The 25529-nt window shown below is 36.9% G+C and overlaps 1 protein-coding gene across 1 annotated transcript in view; it reads right to left on the bottom strand.

Moving 5' to 3' along the window:
* Nucleotides 1–25529, bottom strand: part of LOC148855637 (ADP-ribosylation factor GTPase-activating protein AGD4-like) — a 106656-nt gene that overhangs the window by 57353 nt on the left and 23774 nt on the right. The window contains exons 7-10 of the mRNA XM_088984933.1: nt 14642–14706; nt 5837–5884; nt 5632–5727; nt 5481–5540 (exon numbers count right to left, since the gene is read on the bottom strand). Of these exons, the coding sequence (XP_088841059.1) occupies nt 5481–5540; nt 5632–5727; nt 5837–5884; nt 14642–14706 (269 nt within the window). The remainder of the gene's footprint in view (nt 1–5480; nt 5541–5631; nt 5728–5836; nt 5885–14641; nt 14707–25529) is intronic.

The raw sequence follows: 25529 nt of genomic DNA, 5'->3' as shown, positions 1-25529 counted from the left end.
GTCATAATGAACCATGAAACAAAAGAATACAGCATCCATACTTGGGATCAAGTTAAAAGTACGGGAACTCAAATGGTGGGAAGATGTTATTTATGCTTAGGCGAGGAGAAAACTGTATTGCACTTATATTTTGGTCATTATGAACCATGAAACAAAAGGCCTTAACCAATTCTTTTCATCTCCATCTCTTGATTCTCTTCTCCATCTCCTGTTGAAAGAACTGAGAGGTACATTGGCACACTGGTGCAGCACCACCATGTCAAAATGAAGTGAGAATGAGAGTTTGAGAAAAACAACAATAGAACACAAAAAATGAGAAAAAACCCTAATCGAGTAATGGTTCCAATATTTCTTTTCTCTTCTCTGAATCTATGTTGAATAAACTGAGAGGGTAAGCTTGAGATTTGAGATTGAGGTCATGAGATGCAGCAGACGCCATCATGCCAAAAGCAGCTACCTAAGTAACTATGTTCATCGATCCGTTCAACCAAAGCTCTATGGTAACCATCTCTGCTATTCAACTGGTTATTGTATCAGGTTAGCTTTCTCTTTTTAATCAAGTTGGCCTATATTTTGCTATTATTTTTTCTCTTTTTAATCTATGAATCAAGAACCAGGAATTCTGCTCATTGTTTTATTTTCTGGCTTTGGCTAATTGCAACTGAGGAGAGAAGATAGTGTCATTGCTATTTTACAGGTGATTGTAGATGTAAATCATAATCAGTCCTATCGGACCAGACCCAATTTGCCTGATTAACAATCAGTTTGGTGTTGGGTCTGAAATTATATTCCTGAGAGTGTGGTTTGCGACCAGAACAGCCTTATATCTTATCAATTCAGGAAAGATCCACCCAGTCCCAAACCAGACCCGACCCATTGACTATGTGGGCACCAAGACCAAAAGATATATTTGCTTGTTGGCCCATACTAAGAGGACATAGGAAGCACAAATTACTTAAATCTGTGCTACTTTTGCTATTTTCTGGGAAATATTGAAGGAGAGGAATAGAATAATTTTTGAAGATTGGTCAAGTCAAAGGGATCAAATTGCCTTTTCCAATGGAAAAGAATTTTGGAATGGATCTTGATTTTACCAGAGTTATATGGGATGTCAAAAGATTCTCTTGGGGATGGATTTTGGTTATCATTCAACAGTCATTGGGCTGAATTGTTGTATTTTTTGTTTTTTTATATTTTGAATGGTTATCTCTCATCATCCCATGGATGTACAACTTTATATTATCAATGAAATTGTCAATTATGTTTAATACCAAAAAAGTATAATAAAGGAGACTTGCACAACCAAGGTGCTGCAGACCTCATCATCCTTCCCACCAATTGATTCTCTCTCTCTCTCTCTCTCTCTGCTCCCTTTTTTCAATCCTCACTAACTTTTAATTTCTCTTATACCCAGGTTGAAATCAGAGCCCTCTTTTTTCTTTTGGCTAATAGTCCATGCAAATATTGGACTAGTAGACTGTTTGGAGAATTATTAAAGTTGACAAACTGGACTTTGATTGTGAGCGGGTGTTCTAGTTATTTTATATATGTATGTATAAAATAAAACAAGACATGCCATGTCAGCATGCCTCTATTTTCAGAAAAGCTATTTATCTATTTTCTCCTTTTTTGCATTTTTCTTATTTTCTTTTATTTTAAAAATATAAAATAGTAATCATTGCCAATTTTGACTGGATCAATAAGGATTTACACAATTATGGAGAGAGAGAGAGAGAGAGAGACCTTTGGGTTTCCAAAGCCTCTTATTTCAATGCATGTTATTATTACATTTAAGAAATACATTTAAGAGAGAGAGAGAGAAATAGAGAGAATGAGAGTGAGAATAGTAATACGACAGAATAAAGTAATTAAAATATTAATAAATCAAATAATCTAAACAGGCTGAGGTTAAACATCAAAACAAAAATAAAAAATAAAAAAATTATTTTAAAAAATTAAATCCACTAAACTTTCACTTAAAAATAATAACTATTAACAAAACTTGATAAAAATTAAAATACATTCTTAAAATTAAATTTTAATTAAAAACATGGGTTTGATATATTGCATATACATTCTAATATTTAATTTTGTTTTGTTTATTCTTTTTATTTTATTAGATAACTTTGTATTAATGCATTTTAATTTAATTAATAATTTTTATGAGTTGAGACCTTTACTGTGCATGGTGCACATACTACAAAAATAAAACTATTATTTTAAAAAATTATTAATGAAAAAATCCACTAAACTTCACTTAAAAACAATACTATTAACAAAACTTAGTAAAAGTTCAAATAGATTTATCTTTGGTTTCATTAAAATTTTAATTAAAAACATTTCAATTCCACTTAAAAATCAAACTTAATAAACACTAATAAAAATAAGAAGTTCAAATACAAAAAATATTAATTGATAGTTTTAATAATATTATCATTTAAACATGGGTTCGATATAATGCACAAAGAATCCGTGTTCTAATGTTGCATTTTGTTTTATTTATTCTTTTTATTTTATTAGATAACTTTGTATTAATGCATTTTTAATTAATTAATAATATTGTAAAAATTAATAATTTTTATGAGTGGAGACCTTTACTGTGCATAGTGCACATGCTACATAAGAGACTTATATAAAATAGAGGATCCATTAAAAATGATATAAAAATAAAGTAATTAATGAAAATTTAAAATGTAGAACCCATTTTATCAATTTGGTGAAGAAGATGAGCTAAACGGGTCTGTTTTGACCCATTTTTTAAAACACTTCTAGTTCGTCTAGAAACCCATAACATGTCATACACAATACTACATATTTTAACACATACTATAGAAATAATAATAATAATAATAATAATAATAATAATAATAATAATAATAATAATAATAATAGTAATCTATATATAATTTGAAACCTAATAGGATAGTTCAAATTAACAGTAAAAAGTAAAAAAAAAATTATGAAAATAAAACAAAATAAACCATTTGCATTCCATATAAAAATTAATTAAAATAATAAAACTAATAATGACCCAATTAAAAATGTCTAAGATTCCTACTTAAAGATGATTGTATATCACTTAGCCTAACCCAACTTAACCTACAAACTTCTAGGCTCAAGCAACTATTTTCTTCTAAGCTAGGTCTAGCTCAAATGTCAAATCTACACCAAGCCCACACATAGTGCATGTAGTATGGATATAAAATTAATAAAAATTACTAAAGTTAATAAAAAACTAAATTTTAGCAAGTTTATCTATAAACTATTAAAAACTAAGAAATTAATAAAATTTAGTATTAATAGGATAATTAAAATTAATAATAAAATGTAACAAAACATTTATAACTTAGCCCAACTCGGCTAGACCTATAAATTTTTCAGGCTCAAGTAACTATTTTCTTTTGAGCTAGGCCTACCTCAGATATGCACCAAGCCCACACATTTAAAATTTTAAAGTGTATATGTGTAATAAATGCATATAAATATAAAATATTAAATTTATTAATTATAAACTTTATATAATTACACATAATATCTATATGTATACATAATTATACTACATATACATAAAATAATAATTTTTATTAGAGATGGATTTTAATCAAATTGGATGGGGTTAAACCCATATCCAATAAAAGTATTAATCAGACGCAAGTTCTAACATCCAAATATGGGATAATCAAACTCTAAGGCTAGTAGGGTATTGAACTTTCGAAGTACAATGACAACACTAGTAGATAAGGCCCAAACTAAGTAACCCTAAGCTCAACCTGGAAGTTAAATGCCAATATGGTAAATATTATTATATAATATTTAGATAACAAATTTCATATTAATATATATAAATGTTATATAATTTTTAAATAGACTAAAATTAAATAAAAATTTAATTTGTAAAAAAAAATCATAGTGTTATAATTAACACGAACAAGCTTGTCCATGTCCTAGGCCAAGCAAGCTTAAAAACTGTTAATACACTATCAAAATTTGGCCCAAGATTTTATTTTTTTTTTGGGTTCATTAGGCTACATAATGGGGGTAGCCCATCCCTTAGCTCTTTTGACTTCAATATTATCTAAAATAGTTAATAAATAAACCCAAAAATAATGTATACATGGGTTGGACTCGGTTTGGTTCAGTCCAATTACGAATGTCATAGTGTGTGCAACTTGGGTGAGTTAGGTCAGGATGAGGATCAATCCAATCCTAAACCAAAGTCTTAAACCTTGAGTTTGGGCTTACAATAATTTAATTACAACTTAAAAAAAGTTAACAATAGATTAATTTAATTATGACTATAGCCTAATTTTATATATTTATTAATATTTTAAGTGTTTTAAATATTTAAGTGGTATTTACAAAAAATTGTAACATTTAATCAAAAGTAAAATAAATAAAATGGAACACGAATAGATAATATGAAAAAAAAAATTAATTTATAAAGTATTTAGCAATAATTTGTTATTTTTGTTAAAATCATTATTATAGTTAATTCAACTTACTAAATTAGTAAATCATTTTTGTAACAAATTATTAAAATAAAGATTTAATTATTCTAAACAACATTGCATTCCTTCCTCCGTTATAAAGTTTTGGTTATTTCACTTTCCCTTGATAAATCATGTGCATCACAGTCTCCCTGCTAGTGAGATATTACAAATAGTGAAAGGAGGTTGCACGCCTCATCATCCTATTACCCTCTAATCAATTCTCTCCCTTTATCTCTGTTACTCTATATTCTCTTGTTACTCTATATTCTCTTCTATTCACACCAAATTTTAATTTCAGTTAATACACAAGTAATTTAAACCATGGTCACCCTACCTGCCAAAGTCCTCAAGGCAATAGGATTCTTTTTAACTTTCTTTTTTTTTTGTGTGTGGGTGTATGTAGGGGTGTTCACGGTTCGGTTAACCGAACCATAGCATTTTTTTCTAAACCGACCGGTGGTACTGATTTTTCCAATTCTCCAAACCGAAACCGAACCGGCGCCACCGGTTTCAATTTTTGACCGGTTCGGTTCTTCGGTTTTTCGGTTTTTTATATTTATAATATATATTATACAAATATATGTATAATTATATATAAAATATAATATATTATAAATACTTGAAAAATATATAATATATATAATATATTTATAAATAGATCATTATAAATATAAGTATATTTATATATATAATGAATATATATTTATATATAATACATAGGAAATATGTGACATATATTAAAAATATATATATCGGCCGGTTCAGTTAACCGTCGGTTTTTTGTAGGTTAACCGAAAACCGAACCGGTCCTTCGGTTTTTCAAAAATCTCGAACCGAAACTGAACCGATCAATTCAGTTAACCGCATTTTGCGGTTCGGTCTTCTCGGTTCGGTTTGGTTTTTCGGTTTTTTATGGACACCCCTAAATGTATGTGCCTGTATCAGTTATCATGTGTATGATGCTTTGCTTTGGAAGGTTTAAAGAAATCAATAGTAGCATTGTTTTACCTGGTGAATAAAAGGCTCCATCTGGCTCAATAGACCAAATCCCTAAAAGAAACAAATTGTTTTAGTCCAATTGTGTTGAAATAACAACCATTTGATAGGGACCACATTGCAGTTGAGACACTTGAAAACATACCAGCTTAAAATATCTTAGATGGGCATCCATAATTGCACTTAAGGATTCCAAGAACAAGTACTTCTTTTTGGCTTCAACATTTGTGAGGGCATTTACCTGAACTCCTTGGAACCAGAGAGTAGATTCTTAGAAACCCAATCAATTTATGTAAAAAATTGCACCATTGAAGTAAAAACAAATGATAGAAAATAAATATCAGGCATACTAGATTGAAGCGGCATCTCTCAAATGATGACTTCGAGTTTTGTAAATCCTGTATAAAATACAAATAGTGCAGTCTGAGTTTTGTCAATCCACATAAAAAAAATAATCGTCCCTCACTCAGGGCTAAGCAATTGAGTTATTAAATAGAATTGACAAATTGAGAAAACTCCAATTCTATCTATGTTCAAAAAGCACTCTACTTGGAGTATTGTGGATCTCATACAAAAACAAATAGTCTGTACTTTGAATTTTTTTATCAGCAAGAGGAATTTTATTAAGGAAATTTTGAAGTTACATCAAGGTGGCATATTCTCCACCCCAAACAAACAAAAAAATAACAATTTTGCCCAAAAGCCCCTTGTTTAGCTAGAGTATCCATCATCCCATTAGCAGTTCTCACCCATTTAAAAGTGACAGTTAGCTCCTTTGTTATACTTACAATCTCCCAAAAGGTGTGTCTCTAGGTCCATGGGATTTGGGTATTACATTTTATCCAGGAAATGACCACTTCAGAATCCCCTTCCACCTCCAATTGATGGAACCCAAATTGCTTTGCAAACCTTACACAATGGAGTAGGGCCATCAATTCTGCCATCAGTGAATCACCATGCTCAATAGATCCTGAAAATAAAGCTAGAAGCTTGCCCTCTGAATCATGGAAGACCCCTCCTAACCCAGCCACACCTTGATTGCCTATAAAACTTCCATCGAAGTTAAGTTTTATAATGTTGGTGCCAGAGGCCCCCATTCCATGATTATTTTTTTCCTTTCTTGAAGCAGAAGTGCCACTTCCTTCCAACTTCACGAAATGTCATTCAGTAGACTAAAATGGTTTCCAAGGTCTTCACCCAATGTGTAACTTTTATTTTTATTGTATCCAAGACTTCCATTCTGGACCTACTCTTCTCATTGAATATCCTTCCATTCTTCTATGCCCATATGCTTCAAATCAAAGCCACCCTTACTGCCTTCCACAAAATCTTTCCCCTTTTCTTTAGTTATCTGAAGAAGTTTGGATCAAAGAGACCCACAACATCCCAAGGGGGAAACCACCTGCACCTAGAGAGAGAACAAATATGCTCCCAAATACAATGCACAAAAGAGCAAGAAATAAAGATATGGCAAAAAGATTCACCACTTCGTTTGAAAGGACTCACAAATGAGGGCAAGCCATTTGTTTGGCTTTCTTTTATGCAGCAAGTAACAAGTGTTTATCTTGCCAAGGAAAACCGCCCAAGAAAGGGCCTGAATTTTAGGAGGAATTGACCAACTCTAAATTTCTTTCACTGAGAGTTCGCCCCCATTGTAGTAGGCTGAATTAAAATATTAAAGAAAGAACCACAAGTAAACAAGCAATCCAAAGAAATTGACCAAACCCTAGTGTCCTCTATATTTTGGCCCAAAAAGAATGAATCAAGCCTAGCCAAAATAAGGATGAGAATCAAACTCCACTTCCTGAAGGCCCCTTCTGAATCCAAAGTCATAATTTAACCATGTTAACAGGTGTAATATATGTACTGTTCACAGACTTAATACCCGCAGGGGTATTTTTGTAATTCTGTAGACATTGTTATGTATGGCCAGGTACGGCCAGAATTCAGTTGCCTTTTATTCTTCTTCCTCTTCTCCTTCTTCCTTCTTCTTTTCTCCTTTTCTTCTTCTTGGCCTCCTGCTCAACATGGTATCAGATCAGGTTCGTCCAGGCCTAGAAAACAACTAACTGAGGTCTCTCTCCTCTGCTGCGAAGGAGCTATAGTACTGATGCTCGAAGACAAGGAGGAGGAAGCTTTTCTAGTGCTGCAGTTAGTCTTCACTGCCGAGTAGGGCTCTGCTACAAGTATGCTGACTGTTCAACTTCCTAGCACAAAAAAAGGGTTCGGCTACATGTTTTTTGCTTGGTAACTGGGTTGCTTCAGCTAAGAGGACTGTAGAAATCCATCCCAGATGTTCGAAGGAAGGCTCTGACTTGAAGGCGAGTTCGAGTTCATGACTGAACTGCCTATTGCAATCTAACCTGAAGGGAAGTTTGAGTTCATGACTGATGACTGTGCTGCCTATTGCTGGTACTGAGATTTTTTTTTCTCTCTTCCTATTTATGGCTTCTTGCAAGACTGTTAATGTTCCAGAATCTGAGTAGGGACTGTTCCCCTTCCTCCGATTGTATGTTGCCCTAGTCTACACTCTAAGGGGCTGTTGATGAACCCTAGAACTTGAGTGACTGTTCGGCTGCCCTAGAAAGTGGATATTAGCCGATTAGGTGTGGTGAATCACCACTCGTATTGCTGCTCCTACTGTGCCTTTTTTGGGCTGAGAAGTTGTATCAAAGTTGTGAACTGTAGGTCTTTCAGACCTGGTTACACTGCATGTGCAGTTCGTATAGTGTTTTTGTGAACTCCTACACAGTGTAGGTGATAACCCCTAGTACTGCAGTTGCAGTGTTTGTGTTTGTGTTTGGATCTCTATGAAACTGAAAAATCAACAAGTGCCTAGTTGTGGACTGTAACAGCTCTGTAAGGCAGTGTACCTGTGTTTTTTGAGTACTTCTAAACCTAGAATCATGAATAAGGAAAGATTGCGGTGCACTAATTGTCAGAGGCCCCGACACACCAAAGATACTTGTTGGGATCTCCATGGGAAACCAAAGTGGGTTCAGGATTTACCTAAGAAGCAAGGCTCAGATGTAATTAGAAGACCCGGGCAACAAGGTACCAAGAAACACCACATGGCAAATATGGTTTCTCAGAAGAATCAGCCCTCCACTTATACTGTGCCTCAAACACCACATAGCCAACACAGCTACTCTGGATCAGACCCAAGGGAGGATATTGTAAACTCCACCACCTCTTTTGCATCCATATCAGGTAATTCTGCCACTGCTTTCCATGCTGCCTCACACAACCTTGACTCTCCATAGATCATCGATTCTGGAGCGTCAAAACACATGACTGGTATGTCCTCTTACTTTCAAACTTATCACCCTCTTTCCGGAAGAGATAAAGTGAGACTAGTTGATGGATCATAAACTTCCATAGATGGTCAAGGAACTCTCTCTCTTCCCCTCGGACTTACTCTTTCTGATGTTCTTCATGTTCCAAAATTCCCTATGAATTTGTTCTCAATCAGTAGTATTACAAATTCCTTGAACTGTTCTGTGACTTTCTTCCCTACCTATTGTGTGATTCAGGATCTGGACTCAAAGAGGACGATTGGTAGGGGTCGTATGGTTGATGGACTCTACATGCTGGAGAATACGGCTGGCCTTCATGTTACAGAGTCTATGAGTCAGTTCAAAAAGAGTAAAATGTATTTGTGGCATTGTCGTCTGGGTCATTTGTCTTTTGAAACCTTGAAATTGGTTTTCCTAGAACTGTGTAAGTCAATGTTTGTTTCTAATTTTTCCTATCAAACGTGTAAGTTAAGCAAACATTGTAGAACTCAATTCCCTCAAAGAAATAGTAAATCTAAGTTTCCTTTTCACATTGTGCATTCTGATGTGTGGGGCCCCGTTACTTTACCTTCTGAGAGTGGCTACAAGTACTTCGTTTCGTTACCTTCATTGACGAGTATTCCAAATACACTTGGGTATATCCAATGCGAACCCGTGAGGAAGTACCAAAAATTATCCAAGATTTTCAGTGGATGGTCTTCACCCAATTTCAGACCGAGATTCAAATATTCCAGTCAGACAATGCAAAAGAGTTATTTTCATAGTGACCTCACGGAGTTCTTTGCTTCACATGGCTCTTTTCATCGAAGCTCTTGTGCCCGTACACCACAACAAAATGGTGTGGCTGAACGGAAGAACCGACACCTCCTTGAAGTGGCACAGGTTTACTACTCCACATGAATGTTCCCAAACGATTTTGGCTTGAGGCTATCCTTTGTTCTACATACCTCATTAACCGAATGCCCTCTCGTTGGTTAGAGTACAAAGCCCCACATCAGCTTCTCTTTCCTAAGGCCCCTCTTCTTTCTATCCCTGCTCGTGTTTCTGGTTGTCGGTGCTTTGTCCAAAACCTATCACCCACCCGAGGGAAATTGGACTCTAGTGTTATCCCATGTATATTTCTTGGCTACTCATTCTCTCAGAAAGGGTATCGTTGCTTTGATCCTGTTTCTCGGAGATTCTATGTCTCCATGGATGTTACCTTCTTTGAAGATGAGCCCTTCTTTCCTGTTTCTCCTCAGGGGGAGTGTAGGCATGAGGAGAAACTGGTTCAGCTTCCTCCTCTTCCTAATCCTTCTCCTTCTCCCCCTTCTCTTCCTGATCCTCCACCTTTCCGTGTTTTTTCTCGTCGTCATAAAGGCCAACCAAGTTCAAGAGTTGTGGAGAATCCAGAAGTTGTACCTCAAGTGCCATCAAACTCCTCGGGGGAAGATCATACCCTCTCAAGTAACTTGACTCCCAATGATAGTCCTGACCTCCCTATTGCTAATGATCTTGACCTTCCTATTGCTCACAGAAAAGGTGTTAGGTTGTGCACCACAAAACACCCCATTTCCAACTTTGTCTCCTATGAGAACATCTCACCTTCATTTCGTGCCTTCCTTACCTCCATTAACAGTATCCCTATTCCCAAGAATGTGGCAGAAGCTCTCTCAGTACCAGAATGGACAAATGCCATGAAGTAAGAAATTGATGCTCTTCATAAGAATGGCACGTGGGAACTTGTTGATCTTCCTAAGGGTAAGGTTCCAGTTGGATGTAAATGGGTGTTCACTGTTAAGCATGGGGCTGATGGAACTGTGCAGAGGTATAAAACTCGTTTAGTGGCAAAGGGTTTTACTCAAGTATATGGAGTTGATTATGCAGAAACCTTTGCCCCTGTTGCCAAAATGAACTCTATTAGAGTACTTTTCTCTCTTGCTGCCAATCTGAATTGGGATCTACATCAGCTCGATATCAAGAATGCCTTCTTGAATGGTGACCTTGAAGAGGAAGTTTATATGGCTCAACCCCTCGGTTTTTTGGCTCAAGGAAGTGAACAGAAAGTGTGCAAGTTTAAGAAGTCTTTATATGGGCTGAAGCAATCACTAAGAGCTTGGTTTAGCAGATTTCATACTGCAGTTCAGCAGAGGAGATACAAGCAATGTCAGTCAGATCACACATTGTTTGTAAAAAGGGTAGAAGGTAAAATGGCTGCCCTAATAGTATATGTGGATGACATAATTGTTACTGGTGACTGGGAGGATGAAATTCAAAGTTTGAAGAGCTTCCTTACCACTCAGTTCGAAGTGAAAGATCCAGAACCTGCCAAGTACTTCCTTGGAATTGAGGTTGCCCGATCAAAAAAGGGTATCTTCATCTCCCAAAGGAAATATGTCCTAGACTTGCTTAAGGACACTAGAAAGATTGGGGTTAAACCAGCTGACTCTCCCATTGACCCCAACCATAAGTTAAGTGACAGCCAAGGTGAACCTCTTAAGGATGTGAAGCAATTTCAGAGGCTTGTAGGAAGATTGTTGTACCTCTCTATGACTCGTCCAGACATAGCATATGATGTTGGTGTCCTCAACCAGTTCATGCATGCACCTAGGTCCACCCATCTTGAAGCAGCAAAGAGAGTACTTCGGTATCTTAAGAAGTTCCCGGGTGCTGGTTTATTATTCCAGAAACATGGACACTTGAGGGTTGAAATTTACGAAGATGCGGATTGGGCCGGATCCCTAAGTGACAGAAGGTCTACTAGTGGTTACTGCACCTTTGTAGGAGGGAACCTTGTTACTTGGAGTAAGAAGCAAACCGTGGTAGCTAGATCTAGTGCTGAAGCTAAGTACCGTGCAATGGCACTCCATACACGGAGTAGCTAAAGGTATGTGGATAAAGAATCTATTGGGAGAGTTGGGTTTTCCGGTTGGTAAACCCATGACTCTACTCTGTGACAACAAGGCAGCTATCAGTATCGCTGCCAACCCGGTACTACATGATAGAACAAAGCACATTGAAGTTGACAAGCATTTTATCAGAGAGAAAATCATCACAGGCGAAGTATGCACTCCATACATCAGCTCTGAAGACCAACTAGCAGACTTATTTACAAAAGGGCTAAACCATTCCAAACATCAAGGTCTCTGTGACAAGTTGGGCATGATTGATATCTATGCCCCAACTTGAGGGGGAGTGTTAACAGGTGTAATATATGTACTGTTCACAGACTTAATACCCACAGGGGTATTTTTGTAATTCTGTAGACGTATTGTTATGTACGGCCAGAATAGTATAAATGCAAAGCTTCACTCGACTGAAGCTAAGTTTTGTTGAGGCCTTAACTCAGTTGCCTCTTATTCTTTTTCCTCTTCTCCTTCTTCCTTCTTCTTTTCTCCTTCTTTTCTTCTTCTTCTTGGCCTCCTGCTCAACAAACCCCAAGGAGGATAAAACCATAAACTTAGCAATGGGTTCAGCCTTGTAAAGTGGACTTTCACCTACCCAAAGGTCCACCTAAAATAAGACTCTTAGCCCATTCTCCACATCAAACTGAATATAGTCAAGAAACAAAGGATACCACATACATTGATTTCCAAGGAGAGGATGAAGTTGCATTGGGGCTGCCTTTGCATCCTGGCCATTCTCTGATCATCCATGTATACTTTCAATTACCCTATGCCAAAGCCATTCTTTTTCTAATGGAAATCTCCCCAGCCATTTTCCTAGGAGAGCTATGTTCTTCTGGACTATGTTACCTATCCCAAGCCCTCCCTTCTCTTTAGACCTACTAACCTGTTCCCATTTCACTAAGTTGTCTTTCTTTTCATCCCCAGGTTCCCATAAAAAGTCCCCCATAAACTTTTCTAATTGCCCAGCTATCTTAACAGGGATACGGAACATGGATAGAAAATAAACAGGATGATTAGCCGTGGTGGCCTTGGTTAAAGTTATTCTCTCTCCATTGAAATGTAATTTCTTTCCCAAAGTGCTAGTTTCTTAGGAAACCTTTCCACCACTGGTTTCTAGAAGCTTTCTGACTGTCCTAAATACTGCAGGGGCCAGTCTTTGACTTCACATCATAAGATCTCTGCCAGTCTAATTATTTTCTCCTCTTGCAAATTTATGCCCACAACACAGATTTTCCACCGAAGAGGAGAGTACTAAATACTCCAGGGGTTAGTCTTTGACTTCACATCCTAAGATCTCTGCTATTCTAATTACTTCCTTCTCTGTACTTGAGTTTTTTTAATAATGCAATGGCTAATTATCTGGGCCAAACCATATTAAGCAAAGTTATTAATGAGGTGAAGTGATGACTGGTCGTTTGGCCTTCCTAAGCAATATACATACCAGGTTCTGACTAGTCAACCACAAAAAAAAAATAAAAATAAATCTAAAAAGGATAAATAAGCTGAAATAGGGATTGTTTTTAAATCTTTGTTTCTCTAAGAGAGTGCAGCATTGACTATCTGATGTGATCCCCTTGTTTTGAACAGCTTCCTGCTATCACATTTATACTGTATTTTAATAGTTAGAGATGAACCACTTGCTTTGGTACCACTTAATGTAGGGCTGATAGATCCGATACCAAACTTAATATAGGGATTGAAAGAATTAAGAATGAACATCATAGGGTAGGACAGGTTCAGGGTGATTTTCAGGCTAAAGATAAAGAAAGGTCTCAGGGCTTAACTACAAAAATACATATTTATCTTGAGATAGTGACCAATGACAGTAGTTGAGATACCACACAGACCCATAGGCTCTCCATAATACTACATGCACCCTTCTCTGTCCTCACTCCTGATTCCCTGCAATCTGTACCATGTAATATCAAATACAGCTTGATAAAATGGAAAGCATCAGATAAGGAAACTAGGTCTAGAAGAGGAATTTTTCAATGAAATTTCATAGGGAGGATTATAATTGATATTTGTAGAAGACAACCAAGTTTGGTTAGGTTTGGTGTATTTCTTACACAAAGGTATGAAATTTGGATGGATGAAGGATTATCAATATCTATGGAGAGCATCAACATATGGGAGCAACGAAAGATACAAAAAAGAAAAACACAAAAAAGGTTGGAATGAGAAAAGTTTTTAGTTTAATTAAAAATATTGAAATTATAAAAAAACTCAAAATTTATGGAAATCATGATTTTAGGTGGAATTTTGGAATGAAATTTGGATGGAAAGAGTGTTGCCACGATCTACAGGGGGCATCCAAATATGGGAGCAATTGAAGATAGTTACAAAAAAGACAAAAATTGTTAGAGTGATAAAGTTCGAGTGTAATTGAAAATAAAGAAAAAATTTACCTAAATCAGTTATAGTTCTTTGAGAGCATTGAATGAAGACCTTTTGATGAAGAAATTATAGATGTTGATGGCTGTAACTACAATGGCTTCTAAAAAGATAAAAAAGAAAATAGAAAGAAAAAGAAGAGCAAAACACGTAAAATGACCACAGAGACAGGAAAGGTTTAAAATTTTGCAATGTATTGGGTTGTATCAGCTGATACTTACCTTCCAACGAGCCTATATCGGGTTGGTTCAGGTTTATATAATTTGGTTGTTTCATTTCTTTTCAGGTTGGTGTGGATTTGTATCGTACAACCCACAAACACATAAAATGACAGTGATCAGTCACCAAACTACACATAACAGTAAGATGTACAAGAGATGACAATCCACTTAAACAAATTTAAATGGATTTACAGACTTACAAGTATATAGAAATAAATGAGCAACAGGTAAAACAAGAAGGAGAAGATATTTTCCATTAAGGGCTTTGTATGTCTAGTACAACAATTTCCTCTAAAGAAAAACCAACTCTAGCTTCATAGTCAACAAATGAGACTCAGATAAAAACAGGAGCATACCTCTTCTAGTTCAGCAACAATATCTAATCGTGTGCCTTTCTTCAATGAAGTGAACTTTTCACGTGACAATGATTTATAGTAAATTTTTGGTTATACTAATTTTAGAAATTCCTATTGTCATTGCAATAAGTTGGTTCCAGTAGGATTAGTAAAGAGTTATTTAGAGGTCTTTATTTGAGTGTCCCCATTGGTTACCTAATGGGTCTCCTCCTCCTCCCTCCTGAATGCCTTCATCTACACAATCCACATTCATTCTTTCATGTGCTCATAACTTCCTATTCTCTTCACTCACCATGTTCATCCTATAAGGCGTCCTTTTTGTCCTACATTAATTTGGCATTACAATGAAGCTTGGAATTGAGTTAAGAATGAGACATTTTCTCACAGGACAAACTTCAAGCTAAGCTTAAAAAAGATGTCAGTTCTCAACGTGCCAATGTGAGGCCAGGAGAACAGGGGGTGCTTTGTCACCACATCACCTAATTGGGGACGTAGGCATCACCTATGGTATGAATTTTTTAAAATAAAACCATGAATCCTAAGTGGTTTTTAAACAAAAAACCATGTCACCTAATTGGGCGCCTAGGTGTCACCTAGATTCCATAGAAACCAGCAACCATCTTTCACTAGTAATAATCTATAATCATTATAACATAAGTATAAATTTTGTATTAGAACATAAAAAAACAACATATTCATAAGAAATAAAAAGAAAGAAAAGAAAATTCTTCAACCTATCAACAGGTCATTGATGGATTACACCAAGCCAAACAGACTCAAATTTGTAATTTTCCTGATTTTCACCAAGAAAAATCCATAAAAAATAGAAGTGTGTAACAGCACGAAACAACCATGAAACTTACACCAAAAGCCTTCTAAAACCATGTTTGATCCCAATCAAGGGTTTACTTCATCTAATTAAGCAACAGATCATAAAGCCTGGCAATATCAGCTGTCAGAGATCTAGTCAATGGCCAATTATAGTTGCAGTGCTCAAAACTCAATCTATGGTTTTCTCCAATACCAAGTAATCAAGACACTTGGTATTGGGGGTCCAAAAAGTTTTAGGTATGCCCCACTGAAACCAATGTTCAGAGAACTGAACCAGGCATACAACCAGAAAAAGGAGAGGTTAAAGGGTCAAAGATTCAGCCTTGGTTGAACCATCATGATGGGGCATATAAATATATGTTCTGCACGTTACATAAATACTATATATAATATTGAAGGGGACAATGTTTTAGTAGTTGTCAGAAAATTAAGAAAGATAGGATTTGTGGCAAATTTAGAAAGATTTGATTTGATTGATTACAGATTTGAATAAATTTAGGAAGGATTAGATTTGAATAAATTTAGGAAAGTCATATCCTAGAATTAAGGGAAAAATTTAGTCAATCCCTGATTGAGAGAGATTCTAGGAGTTTGTCTCTCCTATCTTTTCTTATTTAAGTTGTATGCTCAATATGTTTTTAGAATCACATTATCAATAAAGAAAATCTTCTTCTTTTCTCCCTCAATATTTCGCAACATGGTATCAGAGCCATAAGGTTCGATCATGAATTTCAAGGCCGCCATGGTTGGCTCAAGTTCAACATCTTCGAATGCTACCAATGGTGTGACATCTTCGGAGGGAGATATTCAGTCAGCAACTATTTCTCTTTCTAAGAATTCCCTTCAAATTACCATTCACAAATTAAATGGAAAAAATTATCTTGAGTGGTCTCAGTCCGTGCGGTTGGTGATCGACAGCAAAGGGAAAATCGGCTATTTGAACGGCGAAGTGAAACCGCAAGCCACTAAAGATCCAAAGTGCAGGCAGTGACGTTCTGAAAATTCGATGGTTACCGCCTGGTTGATCAACTCTATGGATCTGGTGATTAGAAAACCATTCATGTTTCTGTCGACGGCTCGCGATGTGTGGGAAGCTGTTAGGGAAACCTATTCAGATTTGGACAATCATTCATAGCTGTTCGAACTGAATACCCGAATGTGGAAGATGCAGCAAGGTGAACGTGAAGTAACAGCTTATTACAATGAGATGATGGCTGTTTGGCAGGAGTTGGATTTATTTGAAGAAGAATGGGAAAGTCCCAGTGACAGTGCTCGTTACAAAAAGAAGATAGAAAGAGTCTGGGTTTCTGTCTTCTTTGCTGGTTTGAACAAACAACTCGATGAGGTTCGGGGACATATCTTAGGACGAAAGCCCTTACCTAGTATAAGAGAAGTTTTTTCAGAAGTGCGTAGAGAAGAAGCACGGCGGTAAGTGATGTTGAAGAACGTTAGTGAAATAAAAACAGAGAATGAAGGGTCTGCTCTTGTGGCCCGAGGTGCAGACTTAGACGGAGATAAACGAGGAGGAAAGCAGAGACCTTGGTGTGACCATTGTAGAAAGCCATGGCATACTCGGGAAACCTGCTGGAAGCTGCACGGGAAACCGGCAGGTTGGAAGAAAAAATCTGGCAGTGACAACAAGTCAGGGGGAGATGTCCGCACACTTCAAGTAAGCACTTATATAATATGTTTCAATCTCAATCGTTAATAAATTCTAACCCATCCTGTTCTCTAGCTCATTCAGGTAATTTTTTTACTGGAGCCATTGCTTGTACCAAATCTAATGGCTCCTGGATACTAGATTTAAGTGCCACTGATCATATGACCGGCACTTCGCAATTCTTTTCTTCAAATACACCCTGTGCAGGGAATCAAAAGGTTAAGATTGCAAATGGTTCCTTTGCTACTGCTGCTGGGAAAGGAACTGTATCTATTTCTCCTTCTCTAAACCTCAAAGATGTTCTGCATGTTCCTAACCTATCATACAATCTCTTATCAGTCAGCAAACTAACCCTTGATTATAATTATCGAGTTAATTTTTTGTCTTCTTGTTGTGAATTTCAGGATTTAACCTCGAGGAAAATGATTGGGGGTGCTAAACAGGATGGTGGCCTCTACCTCTTTAATAAAGGATCAACCTTTGGAAGGCAAGACCAACAGATTTGTTTCAGTTCTATCTCTGTTTCTAATGACATTGAAGTTTTGTTATGGCATTATTGATTAGGACATCCTAGCTTTCAATATTTAAAGCATTTATTTCCCAAGTTATTCATGAATAAAAATCATTCAGTTTTCAAGTGTGAATCTTGTGAATTAGAAAAGCATCATCGTACTGTTTTTCAGTCTCAACCATATAAAAAATCAAAACCATTTACCATGATTCACAATGATGTTTGGGGCCCTTCTAGAATAACAACTCTTTCTGGAAAACGTTGGTTCATTACTTTTATTGATGATCATACTGGGGTCACTTGGGTTTTACTTTTAAAAGAAAACTTTGATGCTGAAACTGTGTTCAAAAATTTCTATAACATGGTTCAAACACAATTTCAGACTCAGATTAATTTTGAAGTGATAATGGAAAATGAATTTTTTAACAATGTGTTAGGGAATTTTTTGCTGAGAAAGGAATTGTACACCAAAGTTCGTGTAATAATACACCTCAACAAAATGGGGTGGCTGAAAGGAAAAACAAACATCTCCTTGAAGTTGTTAGAGCCCTAAGTTTTCAAACTAAGGTTCCTAAGTATCTTCTGGGAGAAGCCATTTTAACAGCCACTTATTTGATTAACAGGCTGCCTACACGAATTTTGGATTTTAAAACACCCATACAGGTTTTCATTGACTGTTTTCCAAACTCTCGGCTAGTGACAAACATTCCCTTAAAAATTTTTGGAAGTGTGGCCTTTGTTCATAACCATGATCCTAAACGTTCAAAACTTGATCCAAAAGCACATAAATGTATTTTTGTAGACTATCCCACTAATCAGAGAGGTTACAAATGCTTTGATCCAATTTTGAAAACGATGTTTGTGACTATGGATGTTACAATTCTTTGAAGGAACCTCGTACTATAGCAACTCCCATCTTCAGGGGGAGAGCAACACTAATGAAGATGGTTTTTTAGATGGTTTTGATTTAATGTTTGAAGTTGTCCATAATGATGTTCCTCACAACTAGTCACCGAAAGAAAGTGAGGCAGAAAATACAAAATTAGTGGAAACAAATGAATCAAATATAGAAAATGAACAACCTTTGGTGATGCCATCTCAAAATGAAAAAGTTGAAACAACAGAGATGCATGTGAAACAGTATAAAGGCCTTGTATATTCAAGGGAATATCTAGCACAGAAAAGGAGAGGCACTATTCCGCAACATCAACAAGAATCTGATCTGAGGGTGGATCATGAAATTCATGATAATTCTCCAAAAATCCCTGAAAATATTCCTCCAAGTAATTATAATTCTTCCAGTCAGCTTGATCTTCCCATTGCTCTTAGGAAAGGTGTTAGGTCTTGTACAAAACATCCTCTGTCAAATTTTGTATCTTACAAAATATTTCACCTTCAAATTGTGCCTTTATTTCATAAGTGTCTAGTGTATCCATTCCTAACAGTATCCAGGAGGCTCTAAATGTTCCTGAGTGGAAAGAATCTGCTTTTGAAGAGATGAGAGCCTTGGAAAAGAATGCTACTTGGGAGAAAGTGGGTCTGCCGGATGGAAAGACAGTTGTTGATTGTAAATGGGTGTTCACTCTAAAGTACAACTCAGATGGATCCTAGGAAAGATACAAGGCTCGCCTAGTAGCTAAAGGCTTTACTCAGACAAATGGAGTGGACTACTCTGAGACCTTTCCTCCAGTGGCGAAACTAAATACAGTTCGAGTATTCTTATCTGTTGCAGCTAATCTTGACTAGCCACTGAATCAGCTGAATGTGAAGAATGCCTTTTTGAATGGAGACTTGGAAGAAGAAATATATATGGAGCCTCCACCTGATTTCACTGAGAAGTTTGGAACTAAGGTATGCAAGCTAAAAAAGTCTCTATATGGACTTAAACAGTCTCCCAGAGCCTAGTTTGAAAGATTCACAAGGTTCGTTAAAAGTCAAGGATATAGTCAAGGACAATCTGATCATACTCTTTTCACAAAAAGATCCACCAAAGACAAGGTTTCGGTTCTGATTGTCTATGTTGATGACATAATCTTGACTGGAGATGATATTGAAGAGATGAGCATACTGAAGCATAGCTTAGCCAAGGAATTCAAGATTAAAGACTTAGGCCAGCTAAGGTACTTTCTTGGAATGGAAGTGGCAAGATCAAAGAAGGGCATTGTGGTTTCGCAACAAAAATATATTCTAGACCTCTTGAAAGAAACTGGAATGAGTGGATGCAAACCTTCAGTCACTCCGATAAAAGTTAAAGCTAAGCTCGGAGAAGTTAAAGATGGGGTTCCACTAGATACTGGTAGATACCAAAGGCTAGTAGGAAGATTGATTTACTTGTCACATACATGTCTTGACATTGCCTTCGCTGTAAGCATGGTGAGTCAATTTATGCACTCCCCATACGAAGAACATCTTGAAGTTGTGTATCGAATTCTAAAGTATCTAAAAGGCACACCAAGAAAATGACTCTTCTTCAAGAAAAATGAGAAGAGAGGAGTTGAAGTGTATAGAGATGTGGATTGGGCAAGCTCAATCACTGATAGAATGTCAACTTTGGGGTACTGCACATTTCTTTGGGGCAATTTAGTTACTTGGAGAGGCAAGAAGCAAAGTGTAGTTAATAGAAGTAGTGCTGAGGCTGAATTCAGATCAATGGCTCAAGGAGTGTGTGAGGTTCTTTGGCTAAAGAGGGTGCTAGCAGATCTTAAGAGACCAGTGAGTTTTCCTATGAAACTGTATTGTGATAAAAAGGCAACTATCAGCATTGCTCATTTCTACATGACAGAACTAAACATGTTGAGATTGACAGACACTTTATAAAGGAGAAGCTTGAAGAATGAATAATTTGCACTCCGTTTGTACCAACCACGCAGCAAGTTGTAGATGTTTTAACTAAGGGCTTGTTGAGACAGCCATTTGAACTTCAAGTTAGCAAGTTGGGCATGATAGATATCTTTGCACCAACTTGAGGGGGAGTGTCAGCAAATTAAGAAAAATAGGATTTGTGGAAAATTTAGAAAGATTTGATTTGATTGATTACAGATTTAATTAAATTTAGGAAGGATTAGATTTGAATAAATTTAGGAAAGTCATATCCTAGAATTAAGGGAAAGATTTAGTCAATCCCTGATTGAGGGAGATTCTAAGAGTTTGTCTCTCCTATCTTTTCTTATTTAAGTTGTATGCTCAATATGTTTTTATAATCACATTATCAATAAAGAAAATCTTCTTCTTTTCTCCCTCTATACTTCGCAACAGTAGTCGTACAAGACTACAAATTTGAACAGAAAATAAAAGAAAATTAAAAGAGAAGAAGAGAGATGGAGAAGAACTCGTGGAAGGGTTTTAGGAGAAGAGAGTGGTTGGTTGTGTTTAACAGCCGCCCCACCCTTTGAATTTATATACGTGCTTTCATAATTGTAATAGGACTTAATGTTTTACATGGTAAGATAAGATAAAATAAGATTAAAACTAATCCTACTAGGAAAGTTAATCCTAATCAAGACTTAATTAGATCTATGCTACCCCACGAGTACATTAATGCGGGGTCCACAGTTTCCTACACTCCCCTCAAGTTGGGAGTAGATGTTTGTCATTCCCAACTTGCATAAATCTTCTTCTAACTTCTTCCTTGAAACAGCCTTGGTGAGAAGGTCTACAAGCTACATGTCGGAGGTGATGTAGGGAAGGCATACTTCTTGAGATGCAACCCTTTCTCTGATAAAGTGTCGGTCCACTTCAATATGCTTAGCTCTGTCGTGTTGTATTGTATTATGAGTTATATTAATGGCGACATGATTATCACAGTACAACATTAGGGATTTCTCATAAACAATGCCCAATTCCCCAAGTAATGATCTTAACCAATAGAATCTCAGCCACACCATTTGCCATGGACCTATATTCAGCTTCAGCATTGGAGTGAGAAACTACACTTTGTTTCTTACTCTTCCAAGAGACCAGATTACCTCCTACAAAAGCACAATATCCAGAGGTAGATCTTCGATCATCAACACACTCAGCCCAATCAACATCTGTGTAGACTTCTATCTTCATGTGGTCATTACCTCTTCAGATATGCTAATATCCTCTCAACTACAAGGAGATGAGTAGTTCTAGGAGAGCGCATATACTGACTAACTACACTGACTACATAACTGATGCGGGTTGTGTGAGGCAAAGGTAAAGAAGTTTTCCAACTAACCATTGGAACATAGCTTTATCTTCAAGAGGCTATCCTCCCAATGCACTAATCCTGTGGTTGGAACATAGCTTTAACTCCCAACTTTCCTATTTCTTTTAGAAAATCAAGAACATACTTTCGTTGAGAAATAAAAATCCCATGCTTGGATCTAGCTTCCTCAATGCCCAAGAAGTATCGTAGTTCCCCTAGATCTTTTACCTCAAACTCTTGATGAAAGAATTGCTTAAGAGACTCAATTTCACTAGCATCACTTCCTGTTACTACGATATCGTCCACATACACAGCAAGCAAAGTTAGGGAAGAAGCCACTCTCTTAATAAACAAGGTGTGGTCTGACTGGGCCTGCACATATCCAAACCTTTCAAGGGTTCGTCTAAATCTATCAAACCAAGCTCTGGGGGAATGTTTTAGTCCATATAAGGCTTTGTTCAATCAACAAACCTTTCTTCCTGTCTTCGTACCATAAAATCTAGGAGGCAACTACATGTAAACTTCTTCTTGCAAGTCTCCGTTAAGGAATGCATTTTTAATATCCATCTGATACAATGGCCAAGAGCAACTAGTTGCAAGAAATAATAGGACTCTGATAGTGGTCATCTTTGCTACTGGTGCATAAGTTTCTAAGTAGTCAACACAATATGTCTGAGTAAATCCTTTTGCAACTAATTGGGCCTTATACCTTTCAACAGAACCATCAACATTATGTTTCACAGTGAATACTCATCTCCATCCAACCGGCTTCTTTCCTTTGGGTTGATCCAGTGTTTTAAAAGCACAAGGCGCAAGGCGAGGCACGTGCCTTTTTTAGGCAAGGTGCAAAATTAAAAAATAAATAAATAAATAAATAAAACTAAAAAATAAAAAATTATAAAACATTATATTAAAAATATAAACTTAAGTTTTAAAATAAATGTTTTAAAAAACCTATTATCTAAAATTAAAATACATAAATATAATATGTAAAGCATATTCAAATGAGAATTTAAAAATGAAATCAAACATATAAAACCCACAATCTCTTTTTTTTTCTAAATTGCATCAAGTAGCTGATGTGACATATTACATTCCTAATTCTACTTGACGCCTTTGTGCCACGCCCCTCGAGGCAAACCAAATAAGGCCATGTTAGGGTCTTAACCAGAGCTTCGAGAATCCCCTATTTGGTAAGCAATTAAAACTATAAAATTATTATTTTTTGTGTGAAAACTAAGAATTTAAGACAGTAACATGGCCTTGTTTGGGCTGGCCTCGAGGGGCGTGGCACGGGGGTCTGGGGTTGGAGCCCCCGGCCCAGCGGCCAGACTCAAAAAATTAGAAAAAGCGGAAAATTTTTAAAAGGCGCACGCCTAGGCTAAGGTGCACCAGGCGTGCGCCTTTTGAATGGGCTGCACCTAGGCCCTAGGCGAGGCACCTACCCTAAAATGTGCCTCGCCTGTACGCCTAGGAGCGCCTTTTAAATCACTGGGCTGATCAACTATTTTCCAGGTATTGTTTCTGATGAGGGCATCCATTTCTACTTTTATTGCATCTTTCCATTCTGGTACTACCAATGCTTCCTATATTGTTCTGGAATGGGAATATCCGCAATGGATGCAAGAAAAGACTTGTAGGAGGAAGACAAATGATCATAGGACAAGAACTGAGAAATGCAATGAGTTGTGGATGTGGTGCAACGGCACTTGCCCTTACGGACTGCTATGGGAAGGTCAAGATCATGTAATGAAGGTGAAGGCTCCATGGCGGGATGTCTCTCATCCGTAGTATCTGTGGTACCTGGATCTGGATCTATAGAAGGAACTGGGGCTACTGTGGTACCGGGATCTGAATCTACAAAGGGGGTTGGGACTGGCCTGGACTGCTGATGTCCGAAATCAACCTATCTCCATCATCTGTGATAAACTCTTACATCCCTGCACCTTTGACAACCTTCCCCACTACACCCTTCTTCACTTAATGGGATTGGTAAAGCAACTTCTGATGTGCTAATCCCAGCCTCATTATTCTCCCCCTGAGGAGAAACCTGTGGATAATAGGGTTTGTCCTCAAAAAACGTGGCATCCATTGAGACAAATCTTTTTCCAGAAGTAGGTTCATAACAGCAATATCCTTTTTAAGTTTGTGCATAACCAAGGAAAATACATTTGGAAGCCTTAGGACCAAATTTGGAACGATGAGGACCAAGGATTTGAACGAAGCAAATGCAACCAAAGGTTTTAAGTGGAATGGTGAACAATTCTTTATCAGGGTATAGAAGGGTAAATGGAGATTTCATGTCAAGAACCCGTGAGGGAATCCGATTGATGAGATATACTGGTGTAAGAACTGCATCCCCCCAGAAACGTATAGGCACATTTGAGGTAAAATATAATGCCTCTGACTACCTCCAATATGTGTCTATTCTTTCTTTCAGCAATCTCATTCTGCTATGGTATATGTTGGCAGGTACTCTGACGGATAATCCCATGATCAAGCAAGTAGGAGGCTAATGGGTTTGCAAAATATTCTTTTGCATTATCAGATCTAAAAATTTTAATTTTGACCCCAAATTGGGTTAAAATCATTTGATGAAAAATTCGGGTTAATGTTGGGACCTCAAACATCAGAATGCACAACTTCAAAAGGAATATTGCTCTTATTACTACTTAATGAATAGGTTGTCCTACAATGTTTTGCAAGCTCACAACTCTCAAATTTCAAACTAGACATCTGGACAGATTCAAATAAACTAGGAAACAAACTTTTCAAAGAACAAAAGGATAAATGGCCCATCCTATTATGCCAAAGCATCACCTGATCAACAGACTAAGAAACGAAGGATTTCTTAGTTTCACTATCTTCCTGATGAGCACTTCCTCCAAGTAGGAAGATTCCATTCGTCTCACGGACAGTCCCAATCACCTTCCTTGTTTGAAGATCCTGAAAAACACATCGATCAGGAAAAAAGGTTACTGAGCAGTTCTATTTTTTTATAATGCTACTAACTGAAAGCAAGTTAGTATTAAGCTTAGGAACATGCAAGACGGGAGGATAGGGAAATGGCATCAGACAACTTGATGTCTCCTCTGCTAGAAATAGGGACAAGGGATCCATCAGCAATGGACACTTTGTCTTTTCCAAAAGATAAATGATAGGTAGAAAAAAGTGATGGCAAGCTAGTCATTTGGTCAGATGCTCCTGAATCTATTATCCAAGAATGTTCTGTATTACTTGGAGCTGAAGCATGATAAGCTGAGGCCCGATTACCTGATTGAGCAAAAGATGAGGTTGAAGGAGCTGATGGTGGCTGAGGAGATGGTACTGAGTTACTAACTTCACTTTCCAACTGTGTCAGAGCAAATCGGACAGCAGCTAGGGTGTCTAGAGGAGTGCCTCTTGAGGTTGTTGAGTCTACACTATCAGTGTTAACAGCCATATTGGCATTCCCCTTTTTGTTTATGAGTTTTGCTGGAACCAGATGTGGATGTAACTTCCAACAAGTGTCTTTAGTGTGTTTAGGTTTCTTGCAATGTTCACACATTAGATCCTTCTTAGCCTCTTTCTTCATATCCCTTTCCTTATCTCCCCTAGACTTGGGTTTAACTGCTACCAAGGCAGATTCGAAAGGTTGCTACTGCAACATAACCTTTCTCCTAGTCTCCTCACTGTGCACTAGGGAATAGGCTTGAGACAGAGTCACACCCACTCA

Source organism: Nelumbo lutea, chromosome 4, assembly GCF_056320005.1.
Source record: "Nelumbo lutea isolate HS-2025 chromosome 4, American lotus-T2T, whole genome shotgun sequence".
Classification (NCBI taxonomy): domain Eukaryota; kingdom Viridiplantae; phylum Streptophyta; class Magnoliopsida; order Proteales; family Nelumbonaceae; genus Nelumbo; species Nelumbo lutea.
Note: the sequence above shows the minus strand (reverse complement) of the source record. Positions and strands in the feature narration are given on the sequence as shown.